Source organism: Mobula birostris, chromosome 1 (genome assembly GCF_030028105.1).
Source record: "Mobula birostris isolate sMobBir1 chromosome 1, sMobBir1.hap1, whole genome shotgun sequence".
NCBI lineage: Eukaryota > Metazoa > Chordata > Chondrichthyes > Myliobatiformes > Myliobatidae > Mobula > Mobula birostris.
Genome location: NC_092370.1, coordinates 81,805,070 through 81,821,072, shown reverse-complemented (window position 1 = coordinate 81,821,072; position 16,003 = coordinate 81,805,070). Strand labels below are relative to the sequence as shown.

General features: G+C 39.3%; 1 protein-coding gene across 15 annotated transcripts in view; it reads right to left on the bottom strand.

Moving 5' to 3' along the window:
* The window catches only part of LOC140197714 (intermembrane lipid transfer protein VPS13B-like), a 1,066,299-nt gene that overhangs the window by 756,639 nt on the left and 293,657 nt on the right, over window positions 1-16,003 (bottom strand). For all 15 annotated transcript variants that reach the window (XR_011886009.1, XM_072258131.1, XM_072258103.1 and 12 more), the window contains exon 17: window positions 10,576-10,760. Coding sequence is in view for 14 of the 15 variants with exons in the window: in XM_072258131.1 (XP_072114232.1) it covers window positions 10,576-10,760 (185 nt within the window). In the remaining variant the exon portion in view is untranslated. The remainder of the gene's footprint in view (window positions 1-10,575; window positions 10,761-16,003) is intronic.

Genomic DNA, 16,003 nt, shown 5'->3' with positions numbered 1-16,003 from the left:
TTAATAAGTGAGATTACATTTACTACTTTCCAACTGCAAGAACTTTACAAGATACTATGGAATTTTAAAATCAATTAGTACATCCACTATGCACACTGTCACGTCCAAGGATCCAAATCACCATGTCCTGGGAATTTATCACATTTCACATCTTAACAATGTTGTCAATCCTAATGTTTTACTTATATTAAGATTTACGACATTTCAAGCCCTCTGTTCACTCTTGATTTTTAGGTTCTCTATCTCTGTCTATAAAGACAAATGCAGTATATCTTTTCTCTGCAGTATATCTTTCCTCTGCCAATTCTTTAATCCCCTATATAATCTCTCCTTTCAGTCTCTATGGGACCTAGGTTAATTTTAGCTTCTCGTTTCCTCTTTTCAAATCTATTGAAATACCTGCAGTCTTCTTAGGCATCTCACTAATCTACTCTCATTTTTTTTTATATTTCACTGCTTTGGTTCTCCTTTTAATGAATTCTGAAAGTTTCCCAATTCTCAGTCTTAATGCTTTGCTTGGCAATATTTGAGCAAATGGTAATTTTAATTTCTCTTTAGAGACACAACTGATCCACCTTTTATATTTTAAAGAGATATATCTTACTTTTAAACCTTGAACTAATTCTTTAAACATGAACTTGGATTACTGTCATGGCTTTTATTGCAATTTTCCAATGTACTAACAACAAATCACACCACTGGCCAATAAACCTTTGTTTCAAGATTGAACTAAATCACTTTCAATTTTTAAATAAAATTCCAAAGTATTATGGGCACCCTTCCATAATGGTCCCTGACATATCACGTTATTGATTATGCTTTCTCTTTTCGCAAATGATGATCTAAAATAGATCGTTGTTTCAGTAATTCCTTCTTTACCAGTTTGCTTTGCACTTTAAAAATTTTTTTGTAATATTTAACTGACAGCATTGGTTATTTTGCAAGTATGTCTGTTAAGATGCTTTGATTAGCACTGCCATAAAGATTCAGATAAAGAGCCCTTAAAAGTGACGTTGAAGAACTTCCCAATCACTTTATTCATGCTACTCGGATCAAGGATGCATTATTATCAATTAGATAGGCTCTCCATCATTGCATCTGGAAGGCATGGGGAAGCTGTGGATGGCAAATCAGTACATGCAGCCAGGCCAGTCTGATTCAGTCCAGAATATTCTGTGAAAACCACAGAAAGTAAAACTGGAAAGCATAATAATGAATCTTCTCTTAAATAATCAAAAAATATAGGACACCTAAAAGGCATTTGGACAGGTACAAACGTTTGTACATGAATAGGAAAAAAGGATAGGAGTCAAGCCAGACCCAGGCAAACAGTAAGCATTTTGGTTAGCATGGACAGATTGGGCAATCAGCCTTGTTTCTATGCTGTATAACTTTATAAGAGAACATCACAGGTTAGTTGTATTGCTGATAGTACAGAAAGTTGTCGTAGGTTACAACAAGTCATTGGTAGGAATGCAGAGCTGAGTTGAAAAGTAATAGATGGAGCTCAATCTAGAAAAGTGTGAAGGATACACTTCGGAAGGTTAATCTGCAACACAGAGTACAAGATCAGTGGCAGGATTCTTCGAATTGTGGAGGAACAGCGGGATCTCGGGGTCCATATCAGAATCAGAACCAAAATCAGATTTATTATCACCAGCATGTGACATGAAATTTGTTAACTTAGCAGCAGCAGTTCAATGTAATACATTATATAGAAGAAAAAAAATAATAAATCAATCAATTACAGCATACATATATTGAATAGATTAAAAATTAAGCAAAAAACAGAAATACTATATATTTAAAAAGTGAGCTCCATTATCCATTAAGGAATCGGATGGCAGAGGGGAAGAAGCTGCTTCTGAATCTCTGAGTGTGCCTTCAGGCTTCTGTACCTCCTACCTGATGGTAACAGTGAAAAAAGGGCATGCCTTGGTGCTGGAGGTCCTTAATAATAGACACTACCTTCTGAAACACCACTCCTTGAAGATATCCTGGGTACTTTGTAAGCTAGTACCCAAGATGGAGCCGACTAAATTTACAACCCTCTGCAGCTTCTTTCGGTCCTGTGCAATAGTCCCTCCATACGAGACAGTGATGCAGCCTGTCAGAATGTTCTCCACAGTTTTTAAGAATATGCGTTGACATACCAAATATCTTCAAACACGTAATGAAGTATAGCCGCTGTCTTGCTTTCTTTATTACATCAATCTGTTGGGACCAGATTAGATCCTCAGAGACCTTGACACTCAGGAACTTGAAATCAAAGATGCTATGCAAGTTGATAGGGTGATTATTAAAGTGTATGGTGTATTGCCTTCATTAGTCAGGTTATTGAGTTCAAGAGTTCCTTGAACACCACTACTGTATCTGCTTCTACCACCTCTGCGACAGCACATTCCAGGGACAATCGACTCTCAGTGCAAGAAACATGCGCAGAATTCTTGTTTGAACTTTTTCCCTCTCATCTTAAAGCCATCCTTCTAGTATCTGACACTTCCACCCACTGAAAAACAGACTCTGACCATTATCCCTATTTATGCCTCTTTTAGTTCTAAATACTCTTACCAAGAAGCCACATGGTTGCATTGGTCCAGAACAAGACTGCAAGTTAGCTAAACCCTTCTTACAGCTACTACTGTCTAATCAAGCCACATCCTGGTGAACAGCTGCAGACATTTTAACCTCTCCCTGCTTCAATCTGTGATTCCCACCTGCTTTTGGAAGACCGCTATCATCGCAGTACCAAACAGAAATGAGATAACATGCCGTAACAACTACTGCCCAGTGGCTCTGACGCCTACCATAATGAAGGGCTTCGAGAGGCTAATCATGGCACGCATTAGCTCCATCCTTCCAGGCAACCTCAACCCACTGCAATTTGCCTACCACCAAAATAGAACTACAGCAGACGCCAGCTCCCTGGCCTAACACTCTTGTCTGCAGCATCCGGAGAGTAAAGATACCTATGACATTTTTTATTGACTGCAACTCAGCCTTCAATGTAATAATGCTGAGCAAAGTTATCACCAAGCTCTGGACCCTGGGACTCAATGCCTCCCTCTACACATGGATCCTTGACTTCCTGACTTTCTAGATTTTAGATTCTGGACTAGTTCCTGAGGATTGGAGGATGGCTAATGTAACCCCACTTTTTAAAAAAGGAGGGAGAGGGAAACCGGGGAATTATAGACCGGTTAGCCTAACATCAGTGGTGGGGAAAATGCTAGAGTCAGTTATCAAAGATGTGATAACAGCACATTTGGAAAGCGGTGAAATCATCGGACAAAGTCAGCATGGATTTGTGAAAGGAAAATCATGTCTGACGAATCTCATAGAATTTTTTGAGGATGCAACTAGTAGAATGGATAGGGGAGAACCAGTGGATGTGGTATATTTGGATTTTCAAAAGGCTTTTGACAAGGTCCCACACAGGAGATTAGTGTGCAAACTTAAAGCACACGGTATTGGAGGTAAGGTATTGATGTGGATAGAGAATTGGTTGGCAGACAGGAAGCAAAGAGTGGGAATAAACGGGACCTTTTCAGAATGGCAGGCGGTGACTAGTGGGGTACCGCAAGGCTCAGTGCTGGGACGCCAGTTGTTTACAATATATATTAATGACTTCGATGAGGGAATTAAATGCAGCATTTCCAAGTTTGCGGATGACACGAAGCTGGGTGGCAGTGTTAGCTGGGAGGAGGATGCTAGGAGGATGCAGGGTGACTTGGATAGGTTAGGTGAGTAGGCAAATTCATGGCAGACGCAATTTAATGTGGATAAATGTGAGGTTATCCACTTTGGTGGCAAAAACAGGAAAATAAATTATTATCGGAATGGTGGCCGATTTGGAAAAGGGGAGGTGCAACGAGACCTGGGTGTCATTATACACCAGTCATTGAAAGTGGGCATGCAGGTACAGTAGGCGGTGAAAAAGGCAAATGGTATGCCGGCATTCATAGCAAGAGGATTTGAGTACAAGAGCAGGGAGGTACTACTGCAGTCGTACAAGGCCTTGGTGAGACCACACCTGGAGTACTGGGTGCAGTTTTGGTCCCCTAATCTGAAGACAGACATTCTTGCCATAGAGGGAGTACAAAGAAGGTTCACCAGATTGATTCCTGGGATGGCAGGACTTTCATATGATGAAAAGATTGGATCGACTAGGCTTATACTCTCTGGAATTTAGAAGATTGAGGGGGAATCTTATTGAAACATATAAAATCCTAAAGGGATTGGACAGGCTAGATGCAGGAAGATTGTTCCCGATGTTGGGGAAGTCCAGAATGAGGGGTCACAGTTTGAGGATAAAGGGGAAGCCTCTTAGGACCGAGATGAGGAAAAACTTCTTCACACAGAGAGTGGTGAACCTGTGGAATTCTCTGCCACAGGAAACAGTTGAGGCCAGTTCATCGGCTATATTTAAGAGGGAGTTAGATATGGCCCTTGTGGCTAAAGGGATCAGGGGGTATGGAGGGAAGGCTGGTACAGGGTTCTGAGTTGGATGATCAGCCATGATCATACTGAATGGCGGTGCAGGCTCGAAGGGCCAAATGGCCTACTCCTGCACCTATCTTCTATGTTTCTATGTTTCTGACGAACAGAATACAATCAATAAGGACGGGCAGCAACCACCATGATTATTCTAAACACTGGTACTCCACAAGATTGCATCCCCAGCCCCCTACTCTACTCTCCGTACACTGATGACAGTGTGGTCCGTCTCTGTTCTAACCCCATCTACAAGCTTGCAGATCATACCACTGGAGTGAGCTGTGCCTCAAATAACAAAGAATTGAAGTACAGGAAGGAGACAGAGAGCTGAATAACATATTGTCATGACAACAACCTTCCTCTCAGAGTCAGCAAAACAACAGTACCAGCTATTGACTTCAGGAAAGGAGGCGGTGCATATCCCATCTATATCAATGTTGCCGTGGTTGAGAGCTTCAAGTTCCCGTGAGTGACCATCACCAATAGCCTGTCCCAATTCAACAATGCAGATGCCATGACCAGGAAAGCTCACTAACAACTCTACTTTCCTCAGGTGTCTCAAGAAATTTGGCATGTTCCCATTGAACCTTACCATTTTTTATCATGTCCTCATTTAACCTTACCAATTTTTATCAATGCGTTACAGAGTGCATCCTATTCAGATACATAATAGTTTGATATGGCAACTGCTCTGAACACAAGAAACTGCAGAGTTGTGGACACAGCTGGGCACATCACAGTAACCAGCCATCCCTTTATGGACTCTATTTATACTTCTTGCTGCCACAGTAAAGCAGCCAGTATAACTAAAAAAATACTGGGTCAATGGCATCAACAGGGGTGATGCCAAAAGGCTCAATAAACTGATTAGAAAGGCTGAATCAAACTGGACGCACTGAAGGCTGTGGTAGAACAAAGGACTCCACAGAAAATCCTGGCAATTCTGGACAATGTTTCTCACCCTCTGCATGCCAACTTGGCTGAACGAAGAGCGCTATGTGAGGTCATTCTTACCCCCAGCCATAAGTCAGCCTACAGCCAGGGCGTGATGAGCCCCTCCTGTTCGATGGTTTTTGGTAACTTATGTTTTATTCTTTCTACTTCTCTTCCAATGTTTATATCTGTGCACTTATAACACCACTGTGACACTGTAATTTCCTTTGGTATCAATAAAGCATCTATCTTCTAAAGCCTCAGCACCCTTTCTGTAACGTGGCTATCAGAACTGCAGACAATTCTCCAAATGTGGTTTAACCAAAGTGTTACACAGCTGAAATATGACTTCACAACTTTTATATTCAATGCCTCGACTAATAAAGGCAAGTATGCCATATGCCTTTTTAGCATCCTATCTACTTGTGTTGCACTCACAAAATACATGTTGCATTAAGAACCTAACAGCTTTACAGAGATGCAATAATATGTTATGTAGCAATTGGGAGAAATTGCACAATAAGTTAGAGGAGAAAACCTTAGATGAAAAGTTAAGGAAGGAATTTCACAGACTGGTGCCAAAGCAGTTACGAGGACAGCCATCAACACTGGAACCAGAAACAGCAGATGCATAATAGCCAGTAACAGAGGGATTAAGGGAGCAGTAAGCACAGAGACCAGAATGATAACTTTATATTAACAGATTTGTGAAATCAAAAGTAGAGGTCAGCAAGGACAAGCGGGATCAGTAAATTGCATGTAACGCATAGAGTTTCAGTTCAAACTTGGAAGCAGTTCTTCTCACTTTTTTCTCTCCACCTTTGAAGTGCAACTAATAGTTGACCTATTTCATAATAATTTCCAAATTAAACAGAAAGCATTTGCACCTGCAATTCAATGACACCTCTCAACATCCCAATACACAGCAAATTGAAGGCATGTGGCTTAGAACAAAAAAAACCACTGCTGTAAGCTAATGAAATAATAAAATGAAAGGCTTTGAGCATCTGCCAAAACCCACCAATATTCTCTAATTAAATAGTACAAAATGTCTTTTTGGCAATTTCTGAAAAGTGCAGAACACTTGGTCATCATTTTTAATTGACAAAAGAAACCACTAAAATAAAACCAGGCTTAAATGTATATTAGATGGATTAAAACATTGGATGGATCAAAATAACCTACTGGAAATTTTGACTGATCCTCAGTTTTAGTATTATTAAACTCTTTTCCAAGCCTTCTTCACCCTCCCTACGCTGCTACACTCTAGCCTTGATAAAAACCTCAACAAAAGCTCACCATAAACACAAGAGATTCTGTAGATGGTGGCAATCCAGAGTAACACACAAAGAACCCAAGCTCCAACCACACCAAGTAGGTCACAATAAGTAGGACACTTCACTTGCATATCCAACACCAAACTCCTGAAACAGACACACTATTCTGAGCTCTATTATGGGAAAATATTACAAGGATGAGAGATGAAATGCTTCAAGAACATCTTTAAGGCTGTTTTGTACAAACATGTTAACTGACTCTTGGGAGCCACTACCAAATGACTGCTCAAAATGGAGATGGGGCACACGAGCTCACATGGAGAACTTCAATTCTCCTCATCAAAAGCATGTTGAGGCCCAGCAAAAGAGTAAGATGGTGCATGCCACCTCCAAGCACCTCCTGCTTCCCCTGTTGCAGAGTCTACAGATCCTACATGGGTAACATCACCAAGTCAAAATTCATGAGGTGGAATGGAGCCAACTCATCTTTAACCCTGAGGGACTGCCTAAGAAAAGATAATGGTCCTGTTCTTGAGTGCCATGATTGAATATGTTCAAACAAAAACCTAAAGACAATAAATGGCACAAAAGTAAAGCAGATATCCTGAACAATAATGGTAACAGTGGTGGAGTTTATGAAAAATCAGATCTGTTAATAAAACTGTCTATTTAATCATATTCAAATGCACAAGCCTAAACTTACAAAAAATCTTTCTTCTGATTAGATCTATGAAAATTTCAAAGAAAATATTAGTTTAATCATTTACTCCCTGCAAAATGAAATTCAAAACAAATCTGCAGTTACTGAAAGTTTGCATTACTCTTGACATAATGTTTACCTAATTTCAAAAACATGAGATAAAAAAATGAGTAGACTGCAGGCATTAAGTAGAATAACATATAAATAGGCTCTTCAACCCAGTGTGTCAATGCCGCCCACAGAGCCCAACTACATACACAAATATCACTTACTGCCTTAGGTCACAGTCTATGCTCTGGCAATTAAAGTACTTATCAGGATGCTTCTTAAATGTCATGAGAGTATCTGCCACCATCACATTCCAGATTCTAACCACCCTAGGTGAAAAATTTCTGGAGAAAAACATTTCCTGCAACATGTTCAGATTTTATCCAAATCGCCATGAAATCATTTCTGAATACAGCACATCTTCCAAAGAACAGACTTTTCTTAGATTTGCAGTTACTTAATCATAAATTTAAGTAGACAACTTTAAAAGTGCAAATTTGGAGATCATATCTTCAATGTTCTTGTTAACGAAGAATATATAAAAAAAAACATCCTGAACAACATTTGAAAAACAAATGCCAATCTCCTTCCACTAGCCCTTTCAGTTAGATACAATAGCTTTCAGGCATCAAAGAAAATTGGGCTCAAAAATCAGGACCTCAAATCCAACACAGAATTCATTGTCTACATGGCAACAATGGTATGGACCACCCACAGCAAGCATCTCAGATTATTAGGGAGATATTGTTAATGTTGTCTCCACAAAATCCAGCAGCGAAATAAGTAAACCAACATCAATGTTCTCTCCCAAAGCAACTTCCCCAGCATGGAACAAAGAGACCTAGAAGTACAAGTGCATAGTTTATTGCAAGTGACGTCACAGGATTTACCACACTGGCCTTCATCAGTCAGGACATTGAGTTGACGCATTATTTTTCAGTTGTATGAGTCATTGATGCACTTGCATACAGTTTTGGTTATCCTGTTATATGAAACATGTAGTTAAACTGGAAAAACAGTGCAGAAAAGATTTACGTGTATGTTGCCTGAGCTAGAGGGCCTGAGATAAAAGTTTTGAAGTAAAATTATTACCAAAGAATGTACATATATGTCTTGAGATTCACTTTCTTGCACATGCATTGAAGTAGAAAAGAGAAATAATAGAATCAATGAAAAATTACAGATGAAACGAGGAGGAAAGGAAGGAATGAGAGGATAGGAGAAGAGCAGAAGGAGGAATGGAGGGAAGGGGAGGGGAGAGGAGGGGAAGGAAGGAAAGAGGGGAGGAGAAGAGGGGAGGGAGAGGAGAGGAGCAGAGGGGAGGGGAGGGGAGGGAGGAAGAGGATGGGAAGGAAGAGGACAGCAAGGAAGAGAAGGAGCAAGGGAGCCTGGCTGGCCTTTTGCACTCAGAATTGTTAATATCTGGGATGGTGTTCTGGTAGTTATTCTGTTAAAGTTATTTCCATAAGTAATGCTAAAAGGAAGTTTTGATGCTGAAAAAGTTTAGGGTTCTGACAAAATTCAGAGTTATTGAACCAAGCAGATTTTATTATTCAAATTAATAATGTGGTAAGGGAGAAAGAAAATTGACTAAAAAAGCATGGTGGATATTGTCTATATGGATTTCAGTAAGGAATTGAACAAGGTTCCATATGTTAGACTGGTGAACATGATAAATGCACATGCAATCCAAGGTAAACTGTCTAACTGGATCCAAAATTGGTTTGGACATTGGGGGCAGGGAATAGTATGTGTTTCTGATTGGAAATCTGTGATCAGTGGTGCAACATAAGGATTGGTGCTGGAGCCCCTGTTTTTATCATTTATCTAAATCTGAATGCAGCGGGTGTAAATAGTAGGTTTGGGGATACCACAAAAGTTGATGGTGTTGTAGATAGTGAGAAAAGTTGTCTAAGAATACAGTAATATATAGATCACAAAGAAAATTGAAAGGAACATTAGCAGATGGAATTTAATTCAACTAACATTAGGTGAGGCATATTCAGAAGTTAAATTGGGTGCAGGCATATATAGTAAATGGTAGGACACTAAGAAGTGTTTAGAGCTTCATGTTTATGGCTCCCAGAAAGTGGCAACATGGGTAAATGGTACATATGGTATGTTTTCTTTCATAGGTGGTGGCACTGAATTTAATTTGGGGTGGCATGGTAGCGTAATGGTTAACATAACACTTTACAATACCAGCAACCTGCGTTTAACTCCCATCACTGCCTGTACGGAGTTAGTATCTTCTCCCTGTGGCCCTGTGGGTTTCGTCTCAGTGCTCCGGTTTCCTCCCGCAGTACAAAGACGTACCAGTTGGTGGGTTAATTGGTCATTGTAAATTGTCACGTGACTAGGTTAGGATTAAATTGGGGGATTGCTGGGGGGCGCGACTCAAAAGGCCTGATGGACCTATTCCACACTGTATCACAATCAATCATTCAATAAATAAATAAATAACTACAAAATCCTGTTTATGCTGGACTTGGAGTAATGCAATCAGTTCTGATCATCATCACATAAGAAGGATGTGATTGCTGGAGAGAATGAAGTGGGGATTCAACAGGATGTTGCCTGGATTAATGAAAATTCATTATGGGGAGAGATTAGATACACTGAGTTTGTATTTCCTGGAGCTGCCAGGCTGATGAGTGACCAGAGAGACAAAATGAAAAGAGGCACAGATACAGTAGATAGTCAGCAGTGGTAGGGATATCAAAAACAACAGAGCCTAGGATTTAAGGTGAAAGAAATGAATGTTAAAGGGGTTTTGGTGGGAAAGATTTTTTTTAACGCAGAGAACACTTGATATGTGAAATTCTTTACCAAAGGATTTGGTGGAGTTGGATACAATCCTATATTTATAAGGCTTTTAAACAGACATTTCCTTAAGCATAGAAGATTGTGGCCTTCATGAAGGCAAATGGGATTAATGTAAATGCATTGAAATGATGTGCCAAAGTGCTTATTTCTGTGCTGAACATCACTATGTGCAGCATTTAAATCAACACTTGGCTGCAAAGAAAATTATTCTTTAAGACGTCAAACTGTGGATTCTAAGTTAAGAGATACAAATTTTAGCAGTGTTCCAGATAAAACATCATAGAATTAACATACCTGAAGGTCTGAAGATGTCCTTCATTAAAGCTTCATCTACTGGTAATGACACTGATCCTCCAGGATTATGTGTCCAACTCTGTAAAATTGTTTGCAGCAGCAAAGTCTGGGCCCTTGTAGCTTGTACAGTCAGACTCGGTAACTCAAAAATATATTCAGATGTTGTAACAAATGGTCGTTTCATCCTGTTACAAAAAGAAGAAAAAGCTGCAAATTTATAGTGAATTTGTAATATTTAGGGAACAAAATCAGGCTTTTGGACACAACAAATATGTGACTTTTTTTTCTCCATATAAGCCTCCTTCCACTTCACTTAAGCTCAAGATCTGGATGGAGGATCTTATCTAGCATTATCACAGTACATTTACCTGGATACCACATTCCAGAGATTGAACCTTTCCAGGGTGAATACTAGGCAGACCAGGAGGACAGGCAAATTGTGTAGGAACCTCCTTTCGCCCCCTTCAATGAGTGCATCATATTCACCTCCAAATACAGAAGGGGGTGACAGTTGCTCAAAACAGTCAAAGTCCATGACACTGTAGTGACATGTCCATGACAACAGTATGGTCTGGGAGTAGAATGGCAGGACAGGATTCATTAAATAGGGGTATATACACAGTATATACACATTTCTGTGGACAGAAACATGATCCCAAGGTTGTATATTATCTCCCAAGGTAAAGGATTTCATGGAGCAGCTGCAGGAAGGGGTGTTAACAAGGAGAGAATAAATGATACAACTATGAGAAAGGGTAAGGCTTTGTATGAGATTACAGAGAGTATAGAAATAGATTAAAGAACTAGATCTCATGAATGGAAATTCTGGATGACTACCTGGGCTATGTACCCAAGTAGTCATCCAGAAGCAGAAGATCTGTGCAAATCAGCAGGAGGAATGAAGCAGGAAGAAGGAGAGGTGCTTCAAGCAACCAAAAAGGTTGCATCTCTGGGCCAAAATCTGATTACCAGGGGTTTCCCAGAGGACTTAAGCTACCTAGAAAGGAAGGAGGGAACTCTATAGCAGTTACGATTTCTTTTTTATAATTCTCTATAATTTATTCTCCTCTTATGAAATTTCTATCTAATGGTATGTACATGTGATGCTGCTACAATTACTTCTTCTTCTGTGAATACGCGCACTCAAATGACAACAAACTCAAAGGCAAAACTGGATATAGAAGATAGGTGCTTTTATATTAACCCATGAGACACTGGAGACAAAGGTAGATGATTTGTGAGTAGCTAATTATTTTAACTTATTTCAAAGAATTTAAAAGTGCTGAGTAGAGAGACCTGTGGGAGTGTAACATGGTAGCCATCACAAAAACATGGTTTCAAATGAGGATCAGCAACTCAACTTTGTTGGCTAAAGAGTTTTCCAACGAGGAAAATAATGTGGGGTGGGGGGTGGAGACATGAGAAGACATAGCAATATTGGAAAAAGAAACATTTACAGGTGGTCAAAGTTTGAAGTAATAGAAAGAGCAATGATTGAGACTATATCAACACACTGAAGACACTACATCAGAGATGCATATGTAACTCATGGCAATACTTGCCTAGAAGTCACACAAAATCACCACATTTGGCTCCAGATTAAGTCAATTTTCAACTATTAAACACCAAATAAAACCTTCATAAAATGATTTTTGAATTCCTATCACTAACTCTATAAATTAAGTTCTATCCACAGATAGATCTGTCTTTATATAATACAGGGGTCCCCAACCTTTTTCGCACTGCGGACCGGCCGACCGGGGGGGGGGGTAGGGTTGCCAACGTACAAGAGCAGCAGTCAAATACTTTGTGCTTACCCCGAGAAAGACTACAATAACCATGAAGCCTTGCGCGGGCATCAGTGCGCACATGTAACTTGCATATGTGTGTACGCGCCGATTTTTATACAAATCGTTTTTGCTGATTCTGTTGGGGGGGGGTGTTAATCACAACTGGAATACAGGTGATAAGTGGCTAATACACTCAATTTCGTTTCTAAAATGGTTTCTCTAACGAATTTAATATTAAACACACAGCGCATATTTTCCTCGCGTGAATATAGTGATAAGTCAATTATCAGGGGAGCTTGAGGGTAAGTGTTGAAGGAACTTCCAGTAGAAGTGGTAGAGGCAGGTTCGGTATTATCACTTAAGGTTAAATTGGATAGGTATATGGACAAGAAAGGAATGGAGGGTTATGGGCTGAGTGCAGGTCGGTGGGACGAGGTGAGAGTAGCGTTCAGCACGGACTAGAAGGGCCGAGATGGCCTGTTTCCATGCCGTAATTGTTATATGGTTATATAAGTCACTTATAATAGCATCATAACATTTTAAGTAGCGTTTGGCTATTAAACACACAGCGCATATTTTCCTCGTATGAACATATAAAATCATTGCAACGCACCAATATCGCTGAATCAGTGGGAGCCCTGGGCTGAATACTTGTTTTCCTGCAACAAGACGGTCCTATCGAGGGGTGATGGGAGACAGCGATACTGGGTTCCTTATGTCCAGTCTATTCCACAATTTAATTTTCGTTGCATTCATTGCAGAGATATGTTGGAAATGGAAGCAATGTTTTCAGTGCTTTCCTGACTACCTCAGGATATTTAGCCTTGAGTTTGATCCGGAATGCCGGCAGAGATGTTATGTCAAACATACTTTTCAGCCCGCCATCATTTGCAAGCTCGAGGAGTTGATCTCCTTCCCGCGCTGACATGGATGACGCACGGGTAATGACCTCGCATGCGTTCAAGTTCCAACAGTGGGCGTGACAGGGAATGAGGAAAAGTGCAGCTGACTCATATCGCCAAATCATATCGTTTCCTCGCGGCCCGGTAGCGCATGCCTTGCGGCCCGGTGGTTGGGGACCGCTGATATAATATATACACATACATTTCAATTGGGATTGTATTTTCAAACATCCACAATGATATGATGTGATATATATTCAGCAAAGAATACTGAAATCTTCCTTGGTTCCAAATATATGTAGTATTGAAAGGCAAGTCAAGACTCATTTTCGGTGTTTGACGAGGAGACTGGAAAGCTTACATCAAGCAATTTATTGCCTAGATCTTCATCTCAACTGCATGCTAAAAAAACAGATTCCAATTCTATTCATAGTGTGGCAATAACAATTTATAGAGTCAAGGTGGAAAAGATGGAGCCAACCAGAAATAACTAGATGGAATATCCTTTGACACTTGCTGTCTAAGGAACTCAATTACAAGCATACTTGGCTAATGCATGCAAAACATATTTAACAATAATACACTATAAGTATCATTTTTTTTTGGCTGAAGGTCAGGAGGAATGCTGAAAGTTGAGGTTAAATATTGCAGGAGGGTGTGAGGTTGTGAGTAAAAGATTAAAATACTTATTCTGAAAACAAAGCATCATTTCAGATTTTTGCAACATTAACATGTTTTATTGTTACTTTTTAAATCATATTGTTGACTTAAGATAGCATTCTCTCGGTTTGGCTTCCAGATCCACTAAGTACTGAAGAACAAATAACTCCAGAGCACTCTGCAAAACATGTGTATGTTCTCCAGGATTAGGTCTATAAAAATTAGGTCAAACTCTGTCCTCTTGGGGAAAATAAATCTCGATACAACTAGCAGATCAAGCATCTCATTAAAACAAAACTTGGACAAAGTCCAATGTAAATACAGAAGTAGGACGACTGACAGGTCTCCCTCTATAGTTCTTCCTCCTCCTAGCAGAAACAAACTGGAAATATCACTGATCAAAACAATTAAGCTGCTTTAATAAAAATCAAGACTTAAAATACTTCCCTCTGGAACCGACTAAAACATACTATTTGGTACAGGTAAGTAGTTTTGATTCATTGGATTTACTATGTGCAGACTTAAAGAACAGCAATTCAAGATTTCAAAATCAACACCTGCCTAACACTGAAGGAATATTACAACAAGCAGCTGGCTTTAATGGTTTACATAGAGTCCCAAAATGCAAGCTTGAATCCCACAGAATGTTTCCAAAAATTTAATTTCGATTATTACTCATATCCTGTGCAATGTAAAACTGTATGTTCAGTTTTTCCAAAATAACAGCAAGTTCTAACTAGTTTTTTTATATTACAGAACTGTACACAATGCTGCTACAATATATTTTTACCAAATTGATGTTCGGAATGCAAAGCCTACAGATGTATTGTAACAATAAATTAATGGCCAAAGTAACACCATAGCTAGGAATATCACACAAAATGTAATCAAATAATTTTGATGTAATCAAGCCAATAGAATAAGAGGAACCAAAGTCTCCTTCAAAAGAAGCTGTGTATAATAAAATCAACAAATACCACCAAGGAAGAATGAGTGCAATATTTTAAATTGCATTGTATCCAAGGTGGTCATAAAATGCAACCTAATCTCAAGTGTTTTGAACAGAAGTAACCATTGTTAAATTATATTGCACGTTTCATCTGAGATTGGTCATTGTATGGTTGATTACATGTTCAAAGTTATAGACCTAAATTCAGCTCAGAGCTGCGTTTGCATTTTATCTCTCTGCATATTTCCATTCCAAAGATGACAAAGTTACAAGCTGAGCATATGAAGATACAATACTGGTACGCAAGAGAAGACCATCTGGTCCATTAAGCCTGTCACAATCACTGGTCAATCACTGCAGCAACCACAACAAATACTCCGGGGATTTAGGGGCAATCTGAGCAATAATACTCCAAACCACATCAAGGAAAACAAAACAAAAGATAAAGGGAAAAAGGGAAGGTTCTTAATTACTGTAGGGAGCAAGAAAAGGACAATGATCCAAGGACAAGACTCAACAGCAGATTAAACTCAAACCAGGTGCCATAAGATTATTAAAGATTAAAGATATAAAACAGTACAGAAAGCTCTTCCAGTACAACAGCAAATAATTAGGAGAAAAAGTCAAGTTTATCACATATGAAAGCAAATTGAGATCTGTAGCAAAGGAAGGGAAAATGGTATTTGAGCCATGCAGGCTATTTTTCATAATCTTGAGTTCAAAAGCATTTTCCAGTGTTTGGGGAGAACAGCATTTCATCTTCGCTAAATTCCTATCAAGAAGGAACATGTAGCTTGAAGGAAGCATTAAATATAACATAAAGAACAATAACAGCAATCACCAATTTCATTACAGCAGACCTTCACTAATCGGAAATACTTGGCAGGCCACAGAGCATCCTCCTGAAACTTTTAATAGTTCCTTTCTGCACAGATACTGCCTCATCTGTTAAGCATTTCCAGCACATTCTGTTTGTTTTTTGCTTCCAGCATCAGCTGTATCTATTTCTTGTACATTCTGTATTTATCATTTGGTCTTATCAATCATTTCCACCATTTCCATATTCTCTGCATCAAATAATCATTGAGCAAAATTATGCTTTTCTAAGCTTTTGCTACTAATATGGC